Source organism: Mustela lutreola, chromosome 8 (genome assembly GCF_030435805.1).
Source record: "Mustela lutreola isolate mMusLut2 chromosome 8, mMusLut2.pri, whole genome shotgun sequence".
Lineage (NCBI taxonomy): Eukaryota > Metazoa > Chordata > Mammalia > Carnivora > Mustelidae > Mustela > Mustela lutreola.
This window is the reverse complement of record NC_081297.1, coordinates 15,767,393-15,795,075: the sequence shown is the minus strand read 5'-3', so window position 1 is coordinate 15,795,075 and position 27,683 is coordinate 15,767,393. Positions and strand designations below refer to the sequence as shown.

Genomic DNA, 27,683 nt, shown 5'->3' with positions numbered 1-27,683 from the left:
CTTTGACAAATAGTTTGGATGATGCTTAGAAGGTTAAACATATGACTCATAGGACTCAACAGTCCCCTGTCCTAAGTACTTACCCCAAGAGAAATGAAAAGTATATTCATGTAAGGACCTGTATGCAACGTTTACAATGGTTTGGGTCATAATGGCCCCAAATTAGAAATACCTCAAATGTCTTTCAGTTAGTGAATAAATAAACTGTGGCTTATCTATTCAGTGGAATATTCAGCATCAAAAAGGGAATGAATGGTGGTGCACTTGGATGGCTCAGATGGTTAAGCATTGTATTCTTGATTTTGGCTTTGGTCATGGTCTCTCGGTCATGAGACTGAGCCCCACATCAGGCTGGGCACTCAGTGTGGAGTCTGCTTGAGAATCTCTCCCCCCGCCGCTGCCGTTCTCCCTGCTCATGCTCTTTCACACTCCTCTCTCTAAAACAAACAAACAAAAAAGGAATGAGCATTAAAACATTAGGAAAGAAATATTCTTTTCTAGAATATACCATATTCTAGAAAATTCTTTAAAAATTTCTAGAAAAGAAATATTCAATAGAGATGAATTTTAGATGCATTAGGTAAAGTCAAAGAAACCAGACTCAATGGGCTTCAACCTTATGACTCAGTTTCTATGACAGTCTTGTAAAGGCGATGTCATGGGGACAGAAAACAGATTAGTGGTTTCCAAGGGCTGGGTAGGGGTTTGACTACAAAGAAACACAAGGAAGATTTTTATGTCCTGAATTTGTTCTGCATCTTGATTGTGGTAGTGGTTAGATGATAAATGCCCTTGTCAAAACTCAGAATTTCAATTAAATTGGGTTAAATTTATTTTATGTAAATTATATCTCAATATACCTCATTTTAAAAAACAAAGTGAGAATTTATTACAAAAATATCCTGTATTCTAACCTTGACTCAATAGGAAAAACAACTGTTTGGAATAAAAGTTGACTAGAGAAATTAAATTTTAAACTGCTCAGTGTGAATTACAAGGTTACATTAGTTCTTCCTGTATTTCATTTTTTATTTCATTTCCTGCACATTCTTTAGGGTTCCTTTATCCGCCCCCACCCCTGCAACATTCCAGCTAGTTCCTCTTGTGTTAACATAATAATCAGCCCCAGAAGATGCAGCCAAAAAGAAGCCACACTTTGGAGAAATTGGAAAGGAAATTTAGTTTCTCCATAGTGATTTTTAGATATTTTTAAACCGGCCCTAAAATTTGGTACTTTTTCTTTTCTTTTCTTCTTTCTTTCTTTCTTCTGAGAGAGGGAGAACAAGCAAGGGAGAGGCAGAAGGAGAGAGAGACAGAGAATCTTAAGGTTCCACACCCAACACAGAGCCTCTTGCAGGGCTTGATCTCATGACCCCAAGATCATGACCTGTGTTGAAATCAAGAGTTAGACACTTAGCCAACTGAGCCACCCCAGCACCCCTAAAACTTGATTCTTTGAAAGTGCCATGCAATTGAAAGAATTTTGAGTTTCTTTTCAATTTTGAGTAATTTTTTGAGCCAGTCATGCCAGGCCACAATGGGGGCAGTGTGACGCTGTTCTCCGCTGCCTAGACAGCAAGGGTCTTCTGTTTGTCCCACAAAACATTGTTCCCCTTCCTGATGCAAAAGAAAATTCAAGTTTGGGAATGCTCCTGAGCTGAAAGAAGTTTTCTTTGAATTAGAAAGACATGAGCTGCAAATTGGCTAAGTGTGAAGGCTCCATTCTAGAATCAGACTGTCCAAGTGCCTCTCTTAGCTCTGTCACTACTGCATGATCTTTTGCGAGTTACTTTATCATTTTGTGTCTCACTTTCCCAATCTTTAATACAGAGATGATTATACCCTACTTAGGGAGAGATGAGTTATAGAGATAACTCATGTGAATGGATTAGAAATGTCCCTGGCACAAAGTATGCATTCAACACATCTGAACTATGAATACCTAATCCATAATGTATCAGAAGTGTCGGGCATCCAATAAAATCGAATTACCATGTTATGAAAAAGTTGGGGAGAAAATGTGTTCAGTATTTCAAACTAGGATGCCAGGGGTTTACGATGTCCTCTGACCTATTTTCTCTGCCTCTATTTAGGTTAGAGAGTCAGGGAAATTATGGCTTTTAGCTCCCAGGCACTGGTGGGTAACAAAGGCAGGCAGGAGAGGTGGATGAAAGGTCAGGGTCAGACCATGGACCAGAGCCCCAGAGGAGAATCATGGCAGAAGGTAGAGGCTAAAGGGTCAGAGATTAAAAGATCAAGTACTCAATGGGGTCCAAGCTTCACTGGGATCATTTAGCTAATTTTCGCCCCTCTTGTATTACAGGACTAATACTGGTGCTTCTCTGTTCTGCAAATCTGAAGGTCTTTTGAAAGTTTTCTGTGTACCTAGCTATGGAGAACCTTCATATGAAAAATCCTTTACTGTGGTCTTCCCTTTTGTTTTTTCACTTAGATTCTCCTACTTTTGTGGGGTGGGGTGGGAGGAAACTAAAGAGCCTGAGAAGCATGGAATTTAAAACAGTTACCTCAAATGTTATTTGTAGTCCTTATTTTAATGCATTCTGAAATTTTGCCATAAAGGGGGTCATGTTTTTAATGAATGTATATACAAAATAGTATATAGCCTTGTATTGAGGTCTTTTTGCACTATTAATGAAACAATCAGAAATCAAAACTACCTTTTTATTAAAGCCCTAGATCCTAAAATTGGGGACTAATTTGTGGAATCATAATTATTCTCCTTGAATTTAAAAATCAAGCCCAGGGCTTCTCTAAAAAGTAACTCACATGAAAACTGTTTTCTAATAATTAATTGCACATTAGTACAATTTACACGTTCATTTTTGAAGCCATAAAGATGATGAGAGTAATCATTTGAAACAAAACATAGAGACAGTTTCAAAACAATGTTTTCAGAAAACCTTTTAGAGCAAGTACTTAAAATGTCATATCCATTTTAATATCTTGGAATATTCCTTTATAGCTGTGCAATGGAGGATCAGTAGCTGATCTTGTGAAGGGATTTCTGAAGAGGGGCCAAAGAATGAGTGAACCCATAATTGCCTATATTTTACATGAAGCTCTATTGGTAAGGCAATTTAAATTGGTCATACATTAATTATGAGGCAGTCTTCGTTCAATAAAAAACGTGGATCCTAATTTTAGAAAAATATCACTGCATTAGTATTGATTGATGCAAGAGTATGGGCAGAATCTGAAATGTTTGGCATTACTACTTCCTTGTTTTATTAGAAACCTGCCCTCCTTACATGTTAGCAGAACCCTGAATTCTGATGGCCTGCCTATACTTCCAAGAGTGATTGTGATGAAGGCAGATACTGGGTATTTTTTACTAATTGGTTTTTATTTGCCATTATTTAAAAATAAATATACAGAATGTTTTGTTTATTGAGATCAACACATTTTTAATGAAGTGTTTGATAAGAGTTAAGGAAGAGGGTGCTCTAGTTTATGAATTTTTATAAACTCCACAGCAGAAATGAGGTAGTTTGATTTGACTTATTCATTGCGAAACATTTTAAGACTGAGTGTTAATTTTGACATGTATTTCCGATTGATTTTGCACAAATGCCACCCTCTGAAAAATGTTGTTTGATGCTTTCTTTAAAAGTCTTATTTTTCCCACCCCTTAGGGACTTCAGCATTTGCATAACAACAAAACCATCCACCGTGATGTCAAAGGAAATAACATTCTGTTGACCACTGAAGGTGGAGTCAAACTCGTAGACTTTGGTAAGTGTGGCTGAAAATGGGTGAGTTTTCTGTAAAATTGAGTAGTTACAATAAAGATTTGGTCATTTTCCATGAGCCTCGCTTTCTAGGCATTGAAAGTGGAGAAAAAAACAGTATCTCACTGGGGTAGGAAAGTGCAGAGATTTTTTTGTGAATTTGGTCAGTGAGAGATTCCCAGAAGAAAGGGTGACTCTTCAAGCCAGCGGGCTTGTGCCTGTAACCGTAATACCACAGTAGCATTCAGCGTGGTCAATGGTCTAAAATCGACAGCCCCCCAAATGATTACACTAGGTCTGTGTGGTAGTCCATGGCCCTTATTAGGTGCTTTACAAATGGGCATGGGTCCAAATGCAACATTTTGAGGCAAGAGGGGTAACCTTCAAAGGTCTCTAGGAAAATTGTTTCCATCCTAAGGAGGCACGGGGAGAGGTGGTCTCTTTCTTTCTCGGTTCTTGTCTGTCTTGCTGCCACACGTGAACGTGCTGCGGCCATCTTGCTCCATCCATCTTGTTCCGTCCTGAGCTGCTCCGTCCCGAGAGGACAGCTGTCCTGGGAGAGGCAGAGCTGAGAGGCAGGAAGAACAAGGGTCCTCCATGGTAGAATTGAGCCACCGAATCAACAGATTCTGGCACCTGCCCTAACTCTGGACCTTTTGTCACATGGGAAAATACATTTCCGTATTTACTAAGCCAGATGGGTTTCTGTGTCATAGCCGAAGGACAAACACATCAGTTGTCCCCTGTTCATCTGGGTGGTTACTTAGTGATGTGACCGTGTCCTTCCACAACTCCTCCCATTGGATTCCTGTGAGCGCACTGCTCCCAAGACGGTGGGCCGCATGATTCTAGAACATCTCTGTGTTGAGTGGCCTTCAGTCACCTTTCCCTTACTCTGACTGGGGAAGGTGTTCCTCTTGGTGCTTCTTTACTCTTGATATTCCTCCCATTTTGTGATTATCTCATAGGATTTTCATTATCTATTAGGTCCTTTTCCTTTGATAAAAATACTTAGAAATGTAGACAGACAAGGTCTTTCAGAAGTAGCGTTTCGTCTTATTCTATTTTGTAGACCTAATGCTTTGGGTGTAGGAATCCAATGGGATGCAGCTAGTCTACGTTGCTGGTTGAGCTCAGAGCTGTGTGTTTGAACAGTCTGGCTGGGTTAGGATACTAACAGCAACTTGTGCCCGAAGTGGAAAAGAACAACAAAACGCTTTACCTTGCTTCATAGGAAGGGTCATTCTCTTCAGTCATGCAAGAAAACCTGGTAAACCAAGTAGCTTTGAGAAATGCACCTCCTTGGGACACCCTCCAAAGTAGCCGAGATTAAAATCATATACCTAAATAATTAATAATGTGACCTTTTATGTGATACCTTTGTAAATAATTGTAAGTTGGGAAACTAACACAGGGAGGGCTTTGGTTCTGGATGAACGGAGTTACAGACTTTATTTTCAGCAACAGTTAGAAAAGAGGGCCAGTCACCTATTCCATGTGTTCACCGCACCAAATATGAAAATGCTATTATTTGCAGATAAGATAATGCTTATATTTCTATTCTCCGCGGTAACAGGACTTGGATTCAGCTTGCCTAAAACCATTGGTTGATTTCCAAAGGAATTAAAACCTGGTGCGGGAGGAGTTGCAAGCCTAGTGAAACTCCTCAAGGGCAGAAGGGGCCAGATGTGATAAGCCACAACCGGCAGAATTACGCTGAAAACCGATGTCCTCATGTAACGTTGAAATCAAAGGTTCAGGGAAGGCTGCAGCTAGGAGTAAAGCATTTTAGGATACCTTTTATTTGCATTTCTCACCTCACAAAATCAACAGTGAGCTCGTTATTGGCTCCCAAAGGACTGTGCCCAGATGCTGCCAGTCCTTGGAATGTCCCAGTGGAGCTCCACCACCTCAGCCATCCCCAGAAATCTGCTTCATATATGGAGTTTCTTCTCTTCGAAAAAGTCACCAGTCTAGTTTCGTGGCTTAAGTCAGAAATCTTAGGCTCATTTGAGTCTTCTTTCCTCTTCGCCTCCCACATCTACAACTAGTCCAAAGCTCTGTCTGTCTATTACATGTGTCCCCAGACTCCACTCCTCTGGCTTCTCTCTAGTCCTGGCCATCATCTCCTACCTGACCTCCTCCGCTTTACTTCCCTAAATGCCCAACGTCCAGTCTTTCTCCCTTCCCTCCAGTCCATTCTCTGCACTGTAACCTGGGGAGACCCTTTTGGAAAGTGTAGCTGATCCTGGCCCGGTCTTGCTCAGTATTCTGGTCATTGCCTTCCACCAGCCCTTGCATAGGCCTTTGCCTTATGATTGTCTGAGTATCAAGACCCGGCTAACTCTTGAGAAAAGTCTGTCTGAATTGTTTTGTCTTGTCTTTAGCATACAGGGGAAATTGTCAGGGATACCCCAAAGTGTTCCACCCAAGCGAGAACAGAAAGAAGAGGGGAACCCTTTCCAGTTCTAGGGAGATTGTGGAAAGATGAAACAGAGAAAGAGGCAGGAGAGTGAGATGAGATTTATAAAAGTGAAGCTGACAGCAAGGGCAGGAAGAGGTTCTCACCCACACACTCCCCACCATTGTCATCCACGTTCCAGAGAGGACACTGCAGACTGGAGCCAGCAATGTCCTTGTCATTTACACCTGGACCTGTAAAGTGGTTTAGTAGAAGTGCTCACGTTGAGCTTCCCCAAACCCTTCCCTTAGTGTCCAGAAGCCCAAAAGTCACTGAGGATCTGGGAAGTTCCTAGAGGGGTCGCTCAGCGTGGGCAGTGAGGCGCAGAGCAGATCGCCTGGGCTGGTCTGAACAGCAGGCATAGCCAGACCGCGAAGTGTTCTCAGCTACCCCTGAAGCCTGTGAGTGAGCCTGAGTCTGCCAGGGAGGCCCAGGGAGCCCCGCCTACATGCAGAGAGTGGACCACAAGCTCAGCTGATGCCAGCATCAGCGAGGGAGGCCAGTAGGGCACCTGACAGCTGGGCAGACACACGGGTATTTGGTCCCCATGGCTAGTGACCGTCCACACCCAAGGACCCTTCCTCATCCTGTGCACACAGTCCCATCTTCAGGAGGGAGGAAGGAGTAGCGATGCCATCAGAGAGGTAGACCAGACAGTTTTATCCAAGGGAGACTGGATTCTGTCTGAAAGGACTTTATAGGTTTATTAGATCTGACTAAGGTTTCCTGCCCTCCCTGCCAGCAGGTAGAGGCATAAAGAGAGGCCACAGCAGAGGCAAATGGAAGAAACTCCAGTTGCTCTGGGTGTTGTAGTGCAGTGTTATTAAGTGTTGTGACTGGTTACAGACATGATGGGTTCCTTGCCTAGAAACACCTCCCTTCACCCCTACACCCAGCTGACTTCTGTTTGCCTGGCGGAGTACCCCAAACACTCCACACTCTGTTTAGCCAACAGTTGTCACACTTGATTGTACTCATATGTTTAATGTGACCACCTTCCCTGCTAAGCTGTAGGCTTCATGGTGCCATGGACTCTGGTCTAGCACTTGGTCCCCAGAGCCAAACATGGTCCCAACACCTTGAAAGTGTTCAGTAAATACTTTCAAATGAATGAATGAAGGAGAGGCAGAATTTTCCACAGGATCTCAAAATGCTCATCTATAAATAGGAAAAAGAATATTCTCTACCTCAGATGGTTGATTGCTGTGAAAAGTAAATTGCATGATCCGGGTAAACTACTTAGTATAATTATTGACATTTTATCGTTGTAAAAACTTGAGCTATTACCATTATCATGAATTCGAGTTCTCCCTTAATACCTAGCTCAGTGCTGTGTACTCAGTACGTACTTGATAAATAGTAACTAAATTTTTTTAAAATAATTGCTAAATATTGAAAATATGAGTTCCCCAAATAGCTTCTTTCTGTTTCAAAAATAAAAAGTAGTCCTTTGCTAGAATAAATTTGGTATTGTTTTAAGTATTATATTAAGCTACTTAATTATATTAAAAGTACGATTCAGTTGACTAATGCTCCTTATGAATACAGCCTTTAAGAAACCTTTTTTGTTGTTGCTCAATGGATATGTTTTTATAGAAATCCCCCAGACACCTCAGAAAGTAAAAAGACAAGGGAGCTTGTAAATGTTTATTAATGAAATACATTAGCAGTCACTGGTATGTAATCAATCAATAAATAATATGACCTCCCAAGAGGCTAACCCCTTTAGGCAAATAGACTGATGTCTGGAAAAGCAGTCCTTATCTGGACTGGAAAATGAAAGAGAGACTGAATTTGAAGGGCAGTTCCCAGTTCTCATTTCAATGATTTCTCTCTGGGGAACTTCATTTCTAATAGGATAGTTAACATTTCAATACAAAAGTACAGAATGTACTTCATGTGATTTATTTAGACACTGTTCTTATGACAGAATATTTTATGACTTTAAATCTCTTATTACCCACATGCCCAATTTTAGACCAAATCCCCCATGAGTAATGTAGGTCAAAGTGAAGTTGTGATTTATTTATTAATAACCCACTTCTAGCATCCAGTGAGGCAGTCGTACCTGAACTTAAAAACTGTGAAGTTCCTTCCATTCTTCCCAAACAATTCAGAATAAAAGAGTTGGGGGAGGGTGGTGGTGAGCACGCAGAGGAGCGTGGGGTGAGCTCACCATGTGGTTTGGGCCTGAAGGGGATGAGAAAGGCATCCATGCCGGGCGGGGGGTGGTAGCCGTGCTTGGCATGGAGTGTTGAGCCCCCACGTGGGGCCAGGAGAGCATCTGTCTGGAGAGATGGTGATGACCCCACATCAGGCTGTCAGAGCCGAAGCTAGATATGAAGGATATCTGTGTAGGGGGTCAAGATGGAGACAAGAGATTGTTACATGAAGGGGAATTAATACCATCAGGAAATATAATAAGAACAAGGGGAGCCAGGTTTCTTAATGTTGTAGAAAAGAATTACAAATATGGAAAGGAAGAAAACTGAATCCCCAGGGATGTTAGGGCTTGGAATCACAGGTATCAGTGTGAACTCATGGCTTTCAAAATACAGAGACAAATAAAAAATAAATATAAAAATAAATATGATAGCATGTGTGTGCAGGATGGGCATGTATGGGTGCATGTGTACATATTATTTAGCTCTTTCCACTAAGAGGACTAGCTAACATTGATGCCCTAAGAGCAAAGCCATCAAGCACCTAGCTCTTGTTTTTTTAAATATAATTCTTAACCAAGAGGAAGCCAGGATTCTTGGCTATTATGACAGGATAGGAACAGGATGAACCTGGAACTTAATGTGCTGAAAAAAAGGAAATATTAAAAGAATGATGGAGACATATCAAAAGGACATGAAGCCAAATTAAAGGAATTCTCACTGAGCAAATCTGGGAAAATTTGAGCCGCAAAAGAGTAATGATAGTAATGATGGTCACCCATTGAATAAAACAGATATCTATTAATCCATAACTGCATACTTATATCTATAAATAAATGAATGGAAAGAAACTTATCCTTGCAGAAGAATGCCAACTAATAAACACGGAAGGAATAATGAAGTTTTTTAAATTATCATTTGGCAATCATCACAGTAATAATTAATTCATCCCCAAACTTCAGTGGGTCCTAAACTAGTGTGTTAAGTTTTGACTAGAAATAGGCTATTTACATAGTCTTATAATATTTCAAAAAATACATAATTACAAAAGAAAACCAGAAACTTCACAGAAGGGGCACGTGGTGGCTCAGACGGTTAAGCATTTGCCTGCAGCTCAGGTCATGATCCCAGGGTCCTGGGATCCAGCCCCACGTCAGGCTCTCTGCCTGCTGCTCCCTCTGCTTGTGTGTGTACTCTCTCTGTCAAAGAAGTAAGTAAAATCTTAAAAAGAAAGGAAGGGAGGGAAGGACGCAGGGTGAAAGAAAGAGAGAGAAAGAAAGAAAGAAAGAAACTTTACAGGACAAAACTTAATCAGTTGATCAGCATGAACACAGCCAGGAATGGGGCAAGTGACAGTCACCTCCCATCTGCTAGGATGCAATAGGATGACCTCAGTGTCACTTCCATGATATTGCCACCAGAAATACACTCATGAGGGAATATCGGATAAATCGAAATTCAGGAACATTCTGCAAAGTGTCACAGTCATACAATTCAAGGACAGATTAAAGAACTCCTCCACATCAAAGGAAGCTAAATGCACATGGTAGCTAAATGTGAAACATGATCCTGGATTGGATCCTTTTGTTGTAAAAACAGACGCATGTGGAACAACTGATGAATTTTGAATAGGGTCTGTAGATTAGATGGTAGAAATATATCAGTGCTCATCTCCTGACTTTGTTAGTCATACAGTTGGTATGTAGGGGAATGTCCTTGTTTGCAGCTGTCACACACTAAAGTCTATGGGGGGTAAAGGGACATCCTGTGGCCTACTTACTTTTCAGTGGCAAAGGAAAGAAGTTATTTGTACCTCTCTGGCTAACTTTTCTCTAAGGTTGAAATTATATCAAAAACCTTTTCAAACTATGGAATAGAGTTGGAGATTTACTATTGAAGTAGAAAGATGTTTATATATATGTCTAAAGATATTATATATATATGTCTATGTGTGTATATATATGTGTGTGTATTGGTAGCTGGGTGTTATGAATCTTGAAAATGTGAGATTTAGTGCTTTATAGGAAGAAATAATGGGAAAAATGAGGGAAAAGAACCATTTTTTAAAGTTGGCAGAGCTTTAGAATTTTCATTCTTATACAAAAACCCAATATTTCACTCAGCTAGAATTTATTTTTGTACTTTGGGGAGGTGACCTTTATTTGAAGGAAATGACATTTGTAATTCCTTCGTTATCTACGGCAGAACCATGACTAAATGGGCTATTTGTTTTATGGCTTTGTGGTTCCAGCTGAACCTATAGGCTTACGTATTCCAAACTGAACATTTTCCAAAGCTGAATTAAGTTATTTAACATCATAGGTAATGTTATATGTGTCAGTCAAGGGTCTTGTAGTTGTAGGGACAGAAAAACCAAACGAGCTCCCCAAAAGTAAGACACAAAGGACAAGATAGGAAGAACAGGGCTCAGAGGATTGGAACCGACAGAAGAATGGAAAGCAAGAACCACAACCACTTGCTGTCTCTTGCTTTCTCACTGGAGAAACCAAATCTCTTCTCTCTGTTCTCTCTGGGTGTCTCCAGACCAGCCTCTGGAGTTTTCATGTTGCCCATCAAGGCTACTTGAAAGAGTAGTCTCAGCCTTCTCAGCCTCTGTGGCCTCTGGGTCCAATGGCAATAGCTAACCTGGCCTGGATTTTTAGCACCCCAAGCAAAAGGAGTTTGAAGTAGAAGAAGGAGCTCAGCTGGACAAGCTGGGTCAGGTACTCTCCTTTGATTCAGTTAATCATGACCAGGGAGTGGGCTGACATGGCACAAGCAAGCCTCCCTGAGCCATCCTATTTTGCAAGTAGCTGTGAAAAAAGAAAGATTTTTTTAAAAGAGGGTTATGGAAAAGGAAAGACAAAGATATTTTCTAAATATTCTAGATAACTTGTTTTCTTATGGATGTGCAGGGCCCTATATTCCAAGAGATGGTCAAAATTTTAGTTTTTAATTGTTGAAGTTAAATTACATGAAGTATACAAAAAAATTCTGTTATGAAATCAAGAATAAATTTCCGATGTTTTGAAAGAGTTTTTATTTGGTAACAGAGAAAACTTTATATCTAGGGACTTACCCAACATAAAACAATCTACTTACCTCAATGCAGCTGTAGACATTTTAATACGAGTATCAGGTATGCCTCTCTTGTAGTAATAGTAAAGTCTGATGACTTTAGGTGAATCAAAGAGGACTTTTCTTATATTTTTTTAAGAATCACCCATCCCTCCCTCCCTTCCTCTGTCCTTTCTCTCTCTCTCTCCTTTTCTTTCTTTCTTTTTTTCTTTATTTCTTCTTTTGAGACAGAGGGGAGGGGCAGAGGGAGCAGGAGAGGGAGCACCATAAGCTGGGCATGCCTGACTTGGGGCTTGACCTCACAACCCTGAAATCATGACCTGAGCAGAAATCAAGAGTCTGATACTTAACCAACAGCCATACAGGCAGCCCCAGTTTTTATTACTATAAAATAATTGTTTCAGACTAAAATTATATGATCTTAATCTGTAATTCTAAAATTCCAATTCCTGAAAAGCTTTAAGGAAATGGGAACAGATGACAGGACAATGGGAGAGGTAAATGGGAATAAAAGGAATGAAAAAATAAGATAAGAAGGGATCAGTGGTCATAGTGCACCATACTTAAGGAGTATTCTATAGACAGGTGACCCTTGAACAGCACAGTTGACCCTTGAGCAGCACAGGTTTGAACGTATGGATCCACTTATACATGTGTTATTTGTAATCCAGTATAGTAATGTGATTGTATTTCTCTTCTTTTTAAAAAATATTTTATTTATTTCTTTGAGAAAGAGCACAAGCAGGAGGAGCAGAGGGAGAAGGAGAGAGAGAATTTCCATCAGGCTCCACGCTCAGTGCAGAGCTGACATGGGGCTCGATCCTAAGACCCTGTGATCATGACCTGAGCTAAAACCAAGAGTCAGTCACTTAACCAAGTGAGCCAGCCAGGCACCCCTGTGATTGTCTTAATAACATTTCCTTTCTCCAGCTTACTCTGTCATACAAAGACAGTATATAACATATATGACATACAAAATATGTGGCAATTGACTGTTTATGTTATTGGTAAGTTTTCAGGTCAACAGCAGGCTATTAGCAGTTAAGTTTTTGGTGAGTCAAAAGTTATATGCATATTTTTGACTGTGTGTGGGGGTTGGCAATCCTAGGCCCCACATTATTCAAGGGTCGACTGTACTCAACTCTCTGTAACAGGTTCAATGTTATGCATCTGTATACATGCACAAAGTCATATGGAATCAAAAGCACAGCTCAAAGTGCACGGTTTATTTGTTCAAAGCCAAGGAGTTGGCAGTGAGCAGGGTAATCTTGATGTCTTTAGAGAAAGTACTACACAATCTCCATTACACAATGTGAGCAGAGTATTAAAAAAAGGGAAAGATCCAGTGCCAGGTAGACTGGAGAGAGGACAGATTTCCAAGGGAAATCACATTAGTATGGATAGGAGTAGTGGTTGCACAGAGTCACTTACCTTGTGTCATCTCTAGACTTGCTAAAAGCTAAAGCTGGAGATAACCTTGAACGTCATTGAGTATATTAAGTATAAGAATGCCAGGAGGTTTTGATATCCCTTATATGCAAAACATTATGTGAATATGAATTTCCTAATGAGAAAGTATAAAGCTTTCACAAAACTCACTAAGCAGTTTGTGACCCCCAAAATCATAAAGAGTCATTGACTTACCCCACTCTCCTGAACTAACAATGACAAAACAGAAGCCTGAGCCTACCATGAGATGGATCTGAGTGGAACCTCGTTGCTCACCTGACCTCTGTTAAGTCCCTACTCTGACTGGTAGAGCACAGTGATATTTGGGGTCTCCTGGAACTGGTGTCAATTCAGATCTAGTCTCTAGAAATCCTGCAAAAGTCTGATTATTTCCTTTTCCCCAGCGCACAGACACCCTGGTAAAAGGCCATTGGTCCCTTTGGAGAAGGCTAGGAGGCAGTTTAACAGTGTACATTTTCGGCAATATACTTGGGTCCCTGTCTCAAGGGGTGACCTCCCCTTCAAGAGGTTCTGGGTCTGTAAACCAGCTCAAATTTGGGGACTGATGGAGGGCCACGACTGTTTTGATGATTCAAGTGAGACCTTTGTTCATTTAACATAGAACTATTTTGCTTGTTCGGATTAACAAATTTAGTAGGCTTCCCATCTATTTCACTTTACGTAACAGCAAGGTCAACTAGGCAACAGCACAGGTCTCTGCAATTCAGAGACTTCTGGTGACTGCTTTGGCCCTGCAACCATTATGGTAACTGTGCCCACCTTGTGCTTGGCCACTGAGGACCACCAGCTGGCCCCTGCCACTCTATGATCCAATTACTCCCACTGCACTTAGCTTTCCTAATTCAGTGGCAGCAGCTCCTAATGTAAGTTTTTAGCCTACACGGAAGAGTGGTAATAGAGCTCTCAAGGATGCTGGGGCTCCCCTCAAAAATGGGTTTCTCACAGTTATGTTGAAAGGCATCCTCTGGATGCTCCCTTGTTGGGTAAGTAGGTCTGAAGTGAAGAATCCACTCTTAACATTCCAGTCTTCCTAAGTCTTTGAATCTCTTCCTCTAGAGTAAACCAGTATGGTTCTGGCATTTCAAGATCATTTACTAGGTTAACTTTTTCGTCCATGTCCGAGCCAACCAGCCAACACTTTCTGACTTTCTAAGCTGCAATATTAAATGCAAAGTCTCTGCTTAGTGGGTCTATCAGGAAGTTCAGCCTGATCCAAGTAATTCCTTCCTCCATCATCCCCCACCCTTAATAAGGAGATTCTAGGTTTGGCTTTCACTAATCTCAACTCTTTATCAACTGGAGAGAAGGGTCTCTTTCAGGGCAGACATAGAAGTTTTCAGGTCGTTATGCAGCACTGGAGCTGGGAATTTGAATCTCTGAGTCTTCTTTTTTCTTTTTTCTCCTCACTTTATCCAGCGACATTAGTAGAAACCAGCCAATGCCATTATATTCATTACTTTGTCAAAATGCCCAGCAATACCACCCTGAACCATGCCTCTTGTAAGTGTTTGATTAGAAGTATCCAGTGCTGGTATTTTGTGTACCTCTATCACCACATCATATCCCAGACTCATCTTTAAGATTCTGTTCCTCTAAGAACTATTTTCCGTACCAAAATCTGTATCAGCCAGAGTGCTCCAGGGAAACAGAATCAACAAACTATGGTGGGTGGGGGTGAAGGGTGGAGAGGAGACTGACTTATATTAAGGAAATTGTTCATGTGACTGTGAAAGCTTGGTGACTCCAAAATGTGATGTCAAGCTGGCAGGCTGAAGACCCAGGGAAAAGTTACAATTTGAGTCCAAAGGTAGGCTGCTGGCAGAAGTCCTTCTTATCCAGTAGAGGTCAGTCTCTGTTCTGTTAAGGCCCTTCACTTACTGACCGAGGTTTATCCATGGTATGGAGGATAATCTGCTTAATTCACAGTTAATTTCATCCAGAACATACGTCACAGAAACATCCGGAGTAATGGTTGACAAATATTTGGATACTGACGGGAGCAAAACCCTTGCGTCCCGCCAGGAGGTCGCACGTGTAAAGAAGAGATAGAGAGATGGATATGATGTAACTCACTTGATCTTTATTGGGACGAGGTTCGCACCGCTGTCGCGGTCTGATCACGGTCCCGCCGGAGAAGGAGATGTCGCCTCACAATCTAGACAGAGAGGTCACCGCAGAAGTTGGGACTGAGAGCCAGCGAGTGGTTGGCCAGATGGAGCTGTCAGGGCGTCGGTAGCACCGGCGATGATGTCCTCCCGACAGGGAACTCGCTTTGTCTCAGTCCAACCCGATGCCTCTTTATATACTGTGCTAAGTCTCCTTCATAAACACGGTACATCTCTTGTTTTTCTTACGCTTACACACCAAAAACATACACACGTCGTAAACATGTCTTGGTTTACAATATTTCGCACAAGTCAAAAAAAAATTTACAACTTGTTACTCCGTGCTAATCTTATCACTACACGCATATGGTCTAGGCTTATTTGCTATGTGGTTAGTTTGTATTTTGTTCCTTTTGCCTGTTTACATTTAGTAGGGGTTCGCACCTACTACATATTATTTATTTATTTATTCATTTATTTATTACACTTTATTTATTAAAGGTTCATACTCACTGCAGATACCATGCCTAGATTCATCTTCATTCTATCTTAACTTTATCAACAAAATGAGGATATTTAATGGTATAATAAATTAGAAGGCCTCTTCTTGTTGAAAAAATATCCATATTTTTAGAATTTCAATTCTCATTCCTGCAGTATTTTATTTTTAGCAACAACAACAAAATCCCATGCTCTTCCCTTTGTCCTCTTTAGATGTCAGGGGTTTTGCTGTATGGTTATAGCAAATCAAGTTTCCTGAAGTTGTCTGGTCTGTTGAAACCACTTTGGAAACCACATATTTCATGTTTCTTCTGACTCCCTAAGGCTCTCAGAGATCTCTTGACATGTTTTTTCTCCCTAGAAGAAACACTTAGACAATAGGGAACGGAGATCGCTGTACAGTAATCAAACAGCCAGGAAGCCTTGTTGGAAGGGCCTAAAACAGCATGAAAATTTCAATATAATCAAAGCAAAGGGCTTAAGAATCATTAACATACACCTCTTTAATGTTCCTGAGGCTTTGACTTTCAATGGATCATTGTTCTCTCTTCTAGCCTGTTTTCTGTTCAGCCCTAGTTCCCTCTGGCCTCTTGTTCCTTCCAATAGCCTCTCACTATCCCAACTTTCTGCCTGGAATTTTCCAACCTTTTAGCATCTTATCCCTTGAGATGCTTACATAACTGTTTACTTTGGTGACTTAGTCCATTATTTCCTCTCTGGACAAGATGATTGTCCTAATCTTCTTTACTTCCTAGGCCTCCTGAACTCATAATTTGGATTCCTGTTGCCTTTTAAAGTAATTTATGGCAGTCGTTTTTAATAGAATCTTGCATTTTTCTACCTTCTTAGCTACTTTTCTTGAGAGAATTCATACCAAATAAAAATGCCATTTGTCCTCAAGAAACTTACTTTTCTCTTCAGCTGAAGTTTACTAAGCTGAAAACGAACGCGTTAGACTTTATGACCCGATAAGTTGCCTTCTAGCTTCAAAGCTATTTGGTTGTGTTGGTAAAGTGATGTTGGGGTTTAAGAAAGATTACAAAAACATTCAACACACACATGAAATTTGGCAAAGGTCTTCTCTTATTTTTAACGTTAGTATCATTCAATATTATCAGACTCAAGTGTTAGTTTCCCTTTTAAGATTTTATTTATTTTTTGAGAGAGATATTTGAGAGAGAGAGAGAAAGCACACAAGCAAGGGGAGGGACAGAGGGAGAGGGAGAAGCAGAATCCCTGCTAGGCAGGGAGCCTGATGCAGGGCTCAGTCCCAGAACCCCAAGATCATGACCTGAGCTGAAGGCACATGCTTAACCAATTGAGCCTCCCAGGTGCCCCGACCCACAGGTTTTTTAGTCTAGTGGCATTGTTGCTTTTTCACTTTCTTGAGACTTTTTGTTTTTCTTCTTCACATTCTGGGCTACAGTTTTCTTATTTATGGTTTTACAGTATCTTTTTCCTGTATGGGAATCAGGTGTAAAACATTCTTTGTGCAGGATCCCAAAAGCCACTTAATGATATGTGAGACCCCAAGGACACTAATTCATTAGCCCACATTCTGAGCAGTGGTCTTTGAAGGGGGAGTCAATGCCAGCATGCTTACAAGACATCATGGGGGTGCAGAAAAAATACCCATACTAATTATGACACAGTCATAATACAGTTATTATTTAATCTCATCCTTTAAAATTATCTTCATGTGCTTCAGAATGCATAAGTTAATATAATAGTAAATATATGGAGAATATCTGTAGCCATATCTACATTTGTATGTTTGCTTATGAGTTTCTTCTTCTTTGGGATGTGTGATTAAAGAGTTTGGAGGCCAAACGCTGTCCTAGAAAAATTTTAGTCTCATAGCAGCATATAAATGTAATATATCATATCATATCAATCATATCATATCATATCATATCATATCAATACTATGAGACTAATATCACTTCTAAAACCTAATAACTCGTAGACTTTGTAAACCTATTATTGACTATTACTCTTATTAATTTGCTCCTTTGTGTGTAAAATCATTTGGGTCTTATATTAGCTAGAGTTCCTTGCTTGTGAGCAACAGAAACTAACTCTGACCAGCTGAGGCAAGGATACTGAAAACAACACCGACAGGCTTACAAAGTCAAGGGAGAAGAAGCTGGGCCATCTGGCCTCCTAGGAAGGGCCATGGCAGCCCTTGTCCTCAGGGGCAGCGTCACTTGGACCTTCGAGCCCTGCCATTGGATGACTCTGCTCTAGTTACTTCCTCCCTAAGAGTCCACTCCACTCAAGATTCACATTTCCAAGAAAAAGAATCTGAATGGACTACCTTAGGTCACATATCACACCCTAAAAAACCTTTTTCTAATATCTTTCCACATGTGTTTACTTCCTGTGGAGTGTGGCAGGAAGGTCCTTTCCACACATCCATGGTTATAAATTCAGACACCAGGACATGACTGCTTGCTGAGAAATGTCAACCCTAGTGATGTAATCTTTTCTTCATATTCAAAAAGAGAATAAATATATCACATGATTACTCTAAAAGGTCATTTTCCTGCCTGGAGCAAATCTTCTGATTTTTTTTTTATTACTTGGTTGTGGTGTTTTTTTTTTTTCTTTCCCTTTACATTTCAATTAAATGACATTTGAATTTTTAAACTTTCTTTAAGAAATTGAGACAAAAATGTGCAACAGGATCAAGTAAAATGTAAATTTAGATAGATAGATACCTTAGAATAAATCTCAGTAAATTTAGAATCAGTTTTAAATTGAATCGATTTTAACATCCATTTGCAGGGCACCCGGGGGGCTCAGTTGGTTAAGCATCTGACTTCGGCTCTGGTCCTGTTCCCAGGGTTCCAGGATCAGAATACATCTGGCTCGATGCTCAGCAGGGCATTTGCTTGTCCCTTTCACTCTGCCCCTCGCACTGCTCTCTCTTTCTCTCTCTCTCTCAAATAAATAAAATCTCAAAAAAAAAAAAAAATCCATGTGCTTTTCCCACTGATGTAAATAAATTACAATATTTTGATGGTCTCATAAAATCTGAGCTTAATCACTTCTTTTAATTTATAGAAAAAGACAATATGAAATGTTTAGATTTAAATTTAATTTTTCTAAAGGTTAAAATGCCTGGAGTAGAGGTGGAGGTAGGGGGTGTATTCTGGAGAAATATGCTGTTAAGCAATGATGCTCTTTCTTCAGGGAGACTGTTAGAAAATATTTAAGAGACAATCTTCATGCACAGATTAGATCATCTCCCTTGAATTTGAAAAATTATTTAGTGAGGATATTTTTTTCTGTCGAAAGATTAACTTTTTCAAAGACCGAATTTGAAGGCCATAGATGAAAGTTCTGTTTGGGACAGGATTTATACTATACATCGGTGGAATAAGTAGGTTGGGTCATTGTGAGATGCAGTTAATATGGCACTGAAACATACTGCCTACCCCTACGCCCATGTATATTCCACCAACATTTAAGCATATTTCCACCACCAAAATACCCTTTTGGCTGAATATGGCCTTTGAGTTTCATGATAAATGTCAAATGCCAACTTGGAAGAATCAAATGTATCCAAATTTAAATCTTAATTAATGTCTTTGCTTTACTTGGCTTGTAAGATAAATAGACAGAGCCTAAAATAAATGTGACAACCTGGGAGACACTTTTCAAAACAGGGAAATCAGGGGATGCCTGGGTTACTTAGTCCATTTAGCGCATGACTCTTGGTTTCAGCTCAGGTCATGATCTCAGGGTTGTGAGATCAAGCCTTGCATTGGGTTCTAGGCTCAGCATGGAATCTGCTTGAGATTCTCTCTCTCTGCCGCTCCCCTTTCTCGCTCTCACTCTTTCTCTTTCTAAAATAAATAAAATCTTCAAAACGGGGAAACCAGGAAAGGGAAGCCCATGGTTTGGGTGTAACCCATCCAGTTCAGAGTAGGTCAAGGGAAGAGCACTGGACGGCCAGAGGTAACCAGGCCAGGCCTGCTGTCTGCATGAGGAACAGGAATGTGAAATGCAAGGAGAGACTTTCCTTCTAATCTTCTTAAAGGTCAATTATGATTATATCTAACCAGGTGTAATTAGTGGGATGACATGATTGAAATTTTTGGTTATACCTCTTCATTGTAGTCCTTCCTTCTATAATTTCTCTAAAGGAATAGAACTGATTGTATTTCCGTTGTTGGATTAAATAGATACCGTTAATTTAAAACTTCTAGATAGGTGTGATTTTTTCCAAAGTTTATCATGTGATGGAAAATAATTTTATTCACATTCACAAATAACCCACTATGTGCATACCACCATAGAAAAAGTCTCAAACTCACCAGAATTTGGTAGTGGGCAAAGGGAGGAGAGGGGGGGAGGAATCTTATCAAATAACAATTACATGCCAAACTACATAATATAAACAGGTAGTTACAAATACAGGAGGTCAAAAAATAAAGGTTAGTATGATCAGGACCAGCTGTCAGCATAGAGGAATAAAACTTGAAATGGGGCTTTAAGGATAGAGATGTTGGATATGAGAAACAGAAGATTAGAGGACCATTCTGTATTTTGGCGATGAGGAAATCCTGACTTAGAATACTCAAGTTCCATGGCAGCTTTAAAGGAACAGAATTTTAATGGTAGTTTGTAAAGAAATATACTGCCGTTGGAGTCTCTTTGCCTGAGTAATTAATGCAAGAATTGAAATCTTGTGTCTTTCTTTCAGGTGTGTCTGCACAGCTCACCAGCACTCAGCACCGTCGGAACACCTCCGTAGGCACGCCATTTTGGATGGCTCCTGAGGTCAGATAGTTTTGAGAGGGACAGATGTAATATTTGATCTTTTCTGACTTTCCTTTTCATGCATACTCTATCTCCATATGTGTTTCGGAAGGTACTAGAAGAAAACGTCAGTTGTTTTTATGTAAGGCTTTTGCATGTGTGAGAAGGAACATGGGAGGTGTTCGGTAAATGGACTATGAATGAACATGAATAAATGAAGGAGTGAATGAATGAATCAGATGAGGTAAAGAGAAACTGCTTGCAGCCTTAAATTTTTAAGTTAAATTTGCATTTAATTGCTTAACATGCATCCATATTATTAATATTATAGTAGAAATATTAGGAAAACTCCTAGCCTTTAAGATCAGATTTGTGATGACTAACCTGTATCACAGGTTCCTACATTGGGCCTGTCTTGCTTGGGGACAACATTGAGCTTAAATAGACTCTTTTCAAACTGTTACCTTTGGGAAGTTGTGGATGAACTGCCAAAATTGCTGAGGGAAGAAGTTTTCTAGAGTCCCATCTTCTCTCCACAGCCATTCTTAATGCCTTTAATCTTTTTAATTATGTTTATCCATAAAGAACACTTATGTTTGAAAGCTCTCTCTTCAACCTCTGGGAAATGTTCTGCTATTTATTTACCATTTTCCAGGGAGTCAAGGGCAGGAAGTGGTTCAAATACTGCATTAATATTGCAAAGCCTTAGAATGAAATGTGTTTGGGGATTAAACCATTGTGTGCTGTTTCTATTTTAATATTAATTCAATTAGTACTTACAAAAAAGTGAAATGTAAATGGAATATAAAACATGGAGAAAGGTTACATTATCTTTAGAGTCTTAAAAATTCCAGTGGATTCAAAAACTTTTTTTAAAGATTTTGTTTATTTGACACAGAGAGAGAGAGAGACAGTGCAGCACAAACAGGGGAATGGCAGGCAGAGGGAGAGAGAGAAGCAGTCTCCCCACTGAGCAGTGAGCCCTATACAGGGCTTGATCCTGGGACCCTGAGATCATGACCTGAGCCAAACGAAGGGTGACACTTAACAAACTGAGCCAGCCAGGTGCCCTGGATTCAAAAATTTTTAAACAGGGTGTACATCCTGGAATAGGAATAGGAAGTGTGGTCATATAAAGAAAATCAAAATTGAGTAAGAGGATGTGAAGTGAGAGTTTCTTCAGTTTGTTCTGATATATTAGTAGTGTTTTAAAAGCTTATGAAAAAAATTTTAAAATGGGAAATTAGTAAAATATAGGGATAATATTAAACAGTATAGCTTATTATGTATTTTAGTAATGTAGAAAAACAATAATATAAATACTATACTATGTAATAATTGTGTTATTACTTGATTAATATTAAATAGTCAATAACCTAGCTTTGTATTTTCCATGTAATAGTAACAAAGACTTTGGTATTTAAGTTTTCTTCTAGTTAAGAAAGCAATTTTGATTAGTGGATCTTGGAACCACTGTCTAAGTAAGAGAAAATATTTTTATCTATCTAAAATTTAATTACCAGAGTATTAAATGAGTTAATAATTAAAATTGACACTCCTTAATATGCAATTACCAGACTGTCATTTTACTGATAAGTCATTATTTATTATTAGTAAGCTTCCAATAGCACAAACACAGTTTGAAAGTACTTTTCTGCTTAACAAACCAGTGGATGTTACCTAAAAGAGAAAGGTTCACTGTGATCTTTTTTTTTTTTTTAAGATTTTATTTATTTCTTTGACAGACAGAGATCACAAGTAGGCAGAGAGGCAGGCAGAGAGAGAGAGAGAGAGAGGAGGAAGCTCCCTGCTGAGCAGAGAGCCCAATACAGGCTCGATCCTAGGACCCTGAGATCATGATCTGAGACGAAAACAGAGGCTTTAATCCACTGAGCCACCCAGGTGCCCTCACTGTGATCTTTTTTAAGCTGTCGTGTAAATATGTGCATGTTCCAGATTTTGTGCATATTGTTATTCTTCTGCAATAAACATTTCCCAACTTATGAGTGATTGGCAGTATTTCAATAAATTTCCACTTATCTAGAATTGTTGAAGTATATATATTTTGAATAATCAGCTCTCTAGCTCGTGAAGTCATGGGTTATACACCAGCTCTATGTTATTAATGACCAATCTCATAGAATTAGAAAGCAGCTAAGTAAATAAAATTAAATATATTCTCCATAACTAATGGCATAGAATTATTTCAGTGTTTTTAGGGCCTCAGAGGCAATATTGTTCATTTATCAGTTGAACAGTGGAATTCTCTACTGACATTTTTAAATTAAATTCTAATTCAGAGGAAGCATTTGCTGGTTACATAAAGCCATCCTCCGAGACCAAAGTCCATGCATGTTTTAGGATGAAAGGGACTAGGGAAAGAGTGACCATGGTAAGTGACCCTATCATTTTTACAAGCCACCATACTTTGCCAAGAAAAGGGGAATAGTATTTACAATAACACTAGGAAAGCATAAGCTAAGGATTTTTTAGACAAATTGGAGCATAAATTCACCCAAGCCTTTGGCGAGCTATTCCTAGACCACATATATGACATCATAAAATAACAACAACAACAAAAGTTGGTGGGGCAAAATACGTTTTTATGCTAAGGAAGACCAAGAGACCCAAAAGAAGAGAAAATTCATCTGAATGTGTTTTTTATTTTAAACAGCTTTGTAGAGATAAAATTCATCTACCATAGAATTAACTCATTTGATACGTACAGTTTAATGATTGTTAACTGTATGTTTACAGGGTTGTGCAACCATCATCACAATCTAATTTTAGAGCATTTTCTTTCCCCCTAAAAGAAACCCCTTACTCATTAGCAGTCACTCCCCATTTTCTCCTAAGCTGTCCTACACTACACAACCACTAATCTGCTTTTTGTCTATGGAATTGCCTCTTCTGGACGTGTCATGTAAGTGGAATCATAACAATATGTGGCCTTTGTGTCTGACTTATTTCTCTTAGTGTTTACACATGTTGTAGCATACATCAGTGGTTTGCTCCTTTTGATGGCTGAATAATATTCCATTGTATATATGCACAGTATTTTGTTTACCTACCACCAGTTGATGGACATTTGGCTTGTTTTCACTTTGGGGCTATTAGGACTAAAACTTGTAAATATTTGTCACATGAATGTTTAATATAAAACTTGGGACTTTCATGCTTACTTTTGCTACAGTGTTTGCTAAAATCACAAACTTCACCCTGGTTGTTTTTGTTTTTGTTTATTTATTTATTTTTTTTGCATTTTCTGCTAGGTGATTGCATGTGAACAGCAACTGGATACCACTTATGATGCCAGGTGTGACACCTGGTCCCTGGGGATCACGGCCATCGAGCTAGGGGATGGAGAGCCTCCGCTAGCCGACCTGCATCCGATGAGGGCACTCTTCAAAATTCCAAGGTCAGAGGACTAACATGGGGGGTACGGTGTCTGTAGCCTATCTTTCTCCCTTCAGCTGGTGCTCATCAGGGAAATAGTCAATGTATTTTAGCAAAGTGGGAGCACAGTGGTCTGGGATATCTTCTGCCTCTTCTGAAATACTGTATGTATTCAGTGGTTTCATTTCCCTGATCTAAGTAAGAGCTTTCTCTAGATACTTGGTATGTCTTCCTTTTGCAGGGATTTGAGCTCTGAGAGCAACAGTTCCTCCCACTCTTTATCTACTCCCAAATTTGTCAGTAAGGCCCAGGGCCACTGTCGGTACCACAGTGATTGGCTTTGCTTCGCTCTATCAATCCAGTGATTTTTTTTAACTACTTGCTAAGACTTTTCTTTGGAGGTTTAAAATGATATCATTAATAAAACAATACACAAAATTTACTGATATAATAGCAAAGACTTTAGATGTTAATATTTGAGTGTATTCATATAAAACAGTAAATTTAGAATAATCCCTTTGGAGTCATGAAAGCACTTTCCTCTCTGTGTAGACCTTTCCCTTCAGTGGATATATTGACAAACGTTCCTGTGTCTATCCTATTACTAATTAAATGTTATTTTATATATGTTTTGGTTAGTTCCTAGACATTTCAGAACACTGATTTGAAAAGACTGCCTATTTTTATTATATATGTGTTCCCTTTTGAGGACTGTTTTAAGGATTATGCCTGGTACATAGTCCTAGTAGAATGCACACCCAGGGGAGTGGTGAGGTGATAAGTTATATACTTTTTTCAAACAAATTTTGTCATCTTAATGCCTATAGCACTTAGGACCATATATTCAAAGCCCTGGGAAGAGTTCTCCAGTTCTAAAGAAATAATGTCAGTATGTTACATTCATGTCAAAAGGGGTCTATTTGGAATATTTGGCATGTATTTAAATCAGTAGAAGACCAAAGATTTTGAATGCATTTTTCACTTTATCTTTGAACTTCCTTTCTGATATCTATGTTCTAAATTATCATGACTTTATCATCCTTTACATAATAATTTATGAGTAAATCCCAGGTCTAGTTATTTGTAAAATATGCTGTTTGGTTGGTAAGTGGGGAAATAAGATTACAAAAAAGAATAGAAAACCTATGCCAAGTCTAAGACATTTCATTAAATATGAGGAAAACAGAAAAAAATATATACATTTCCTAACTCTTAGTGTCGGCATGAAGCACTACACTTCCTGAGCCCTTTTATTTATGGTTTAAACTACCAGAGTTAGCTGGATGCAGTGATTCTTGGTGATGACCCTTGGATGGACAAGGGATGACAACACTGATGTTTCTGGAAGTTGCATCCTCTTACTTACTTCCTCCAACTTCTGCCACCATTATATCTCTAGCATGGAGGTCTTAGAACATGAGCTATAGAAATAATGAGAAAAAAAAAAAAAGGGCTCTAAAAAGTTAGCCCATTCTGAATGTTCTAAAATCATCAAAACTTTGTTGTTACAAGCAAGCCAGTAAATCTTGGGAAATTTTCAGGAGGACAAGAAGCAAAGCAAGACTCTTGGGGAAGAGAATGACTTCTTTTAATGTGGAAATCAGCAGTCTTCAGATAGTTCTAAGACTTGTACAATGAGCTCGAGGCATGATCTAGGGTAGATGAGTGGCTGCACTTTTCTTTAATGAGCCTGTATAAACTGTACACTAATTTCATTATAAGCTATTTAAGGAGTAATGCAGAACTGAAGACAAAGCGTTTCCATCCCACTAATGAAAACAAAGCGCTGTTAGGATTAGTGGAAAGCAGTATTTCAGCAAATTCAGTCATCACGGTTGATCAGTGCTTCTTGATGACGGAGTTAGATCAGCCTCATTTCCAAGGGATGTGCCTTCATATTCATGAACATGTCAAAGAAGAACAAGATTTGTTTGGCCTTAAAATAGTGGCAACTAATAACGAAATATTTTAAGTGGCATTCAGAGCTTTCCAGCTAATCATACTTTCCAGTTCCTTACTTCTATAACCTTGTTTCCAGCAGCAACAGAACAACTCCTACTAAAGGCATTCTACTCTGCTCTTGTCTGCTACAGTGTCCCTTGTACTCTAAATGATCCACCTTTCAGGTCACCTCTGTGTGGCCTGGCCACTCCTCAGAGACTTCTGCAGGACTCAAGTTAAAATAAAATAATAAAAATTTAAAAATTCCCCAGTATTCGTTGTTTCTATTTTGCCAAGTTTAGATGTTTCCCCCTAGGGCACTCAGGTAAAAGGGAAAAGATTCCTTAAAAGAAAAAAAATTATCAGAAAAATTGGGTCATATATTAAGTGCTCGCTGAGAAACAAGGAAGCTGTCATTTTATACGAAGAATGCTTAATAACTAATCCTCTGTCTTTGAATCAGAAAATTGTGGCCATGCTTGATTTATGCCTGGCAGAACCCCCGATCACACTCATGCTCCAGTCTGTTCAGCTCTGACTCTGCCCCGACTAACGAATGTGCACAATCCAACCTTGGTTCTTATTTTTTCCAGGAATCCACCCCCCAAACTAAGGCAGCCTGAGATATGGTCAGCAGAATTCAATGACTTCATTAGCAAGTGAGTAACAACAGAGTCTTTTTTAAAAAAAAAAAAAAAAAAAAAAACAAGAGATACCATCCTGCTAGAACTTGGAAATGTGCCTTTTACAACACTTCTGAATCTCCTCCTTATTTCTTATCTATGGAACAGCCCCAGAGGGTGTCCACTATTGTCTACAAAACCAACATTTGTACTGTCTTCTGAACATTCAGTGAATCCATTATTGCTCAAATAATGATCTCAGGGTCATGTTCATGTGCTTACAGATAGCTATGCCTCTGAGGTTGCTTCGTGGTCCATAAACACAACCTTCCATCTACCTGCTTTTTGGAAGTCACACTCTCCCAACTCCCACCTACTCACCCACCTTTGGTTCAGTCCACTATTTTTAACCCTTTGTTTATCGGCATCACTCATTCCCTTCACAGTCGGGATTTTCATTGCAGTCACTGAATCAGATAATTATTTGATAAAATGCTTATTATTTCAAATTCAGTGAACATTTTAATTTGACAAATATTTAGCACAAGGGCAGTGCCTCTGGGCAATCGACTGGAAGATATGGGTCAACAGTTTCTGACTATCTGCCCCACAAACCTCTTATCACAATTTTATTACATCCTCACCATAAACAACAATAATATTGACAAATAAGGTAAGGAATGACTCCAAGTTGTAAATGGGAGACAGGGGACATTAAGATTACATGTGTCAGGGCATCTAGGTGGCTCAGTTGGTTAAGTGTCTGTCTTTGGCTCAGGTCATGATCCTAGGACCCTGGGATCAAGCCCCAGGTTGGGCTCCCGGCTTAGCAGGGAGTCTGCTTCTCTCTCTGCTGTTCGCCCTGCTCATGCTCTCTGTCTCTCAAATAAATAAAGTCCCCCCCCAAAAAAAATATTATGTGGTGTCGGACACTACTTAGAAAATGTAGAAAGGGCAAAGAAAGTGGAGGACCCAGTCATACCCGTAATAGAGTCATTAGTGTTTCTACCAAGAGTATCTGCTTATTCCCTTATTCCTGAAAAGACAAAAGGCCTAGAGTTAAGGGATATGAAAACCTGGGGACTGAGAGTCACATTTTGTTCCCCAGTTTTCACATGAGCATCTGTTACTGAGTACGGACCGTGCAGTACAGAAGATTTGAGGAAGTGTAGTCAGACCTTACGCGTCTTCTAGGAGAATCACTGAGAACTTTGAAGGGCTCCGACAATTCGTAATCGTGCCCCATGTCTGCGGTCCTTCCACACAGATCTTCAGTGGACCTTGTGGCTTTGACACATTCCACACGGTTTCACCTCCAGGAAACATTCCCCAACTTCCTCCCGGCAGCTAGTTAGCGTTCGGCCCTGTGTGCTCTCGCTGCGTTTTGCTCCTCTTCCATGAGGAACAGCTGTTTGGAAGCCTCTCTTCCA

General features: G+C 39.6%; 1 protein-coding gene across 5 annotated transcripts in view; it reads left to right on the top strand.

Moving 5' to 3' along the window:
• MYO3A (myosin IIIA) overlaps positions 1 to 27,683 on the top strand; it is a 241,796-nt gene that overhangs the window by 42,901 nt on the left and 171,212 nt on the right. For 4 of the 5 annotated variants that reach the window (XM_059183893.1, XM_059183895.1, XM_059183894.1 and 1 more), the window contains exons 5-9: positions 2,984 to 3,088; positions 3,654 to 3,753; positions 20,238 to 20,314; positions 23,566 to 23,711; positions 26,224 to 26,289. In XM_059183893.1, the coding sequence (XP_059039876.1) occupies positions 2,984 to 3,088; positions 3,654 to 3,753; positions 20,238 to 20,314; positions 23,566 to 23,711; positions 26,224 to 26,289 (494 nt within the window). Of the gene's footprint in view, positions 1 to 2,983; positions 3,089 to 3,653; positions 3,754 to 20,237; positions 20,315 to 23,565; positions 23,725 to 26,223; positions 26,290 to 27,683 lie in introns of those variants that run through there. The other variant, XM_059183896.1, reaches the window with a different exon arrangement.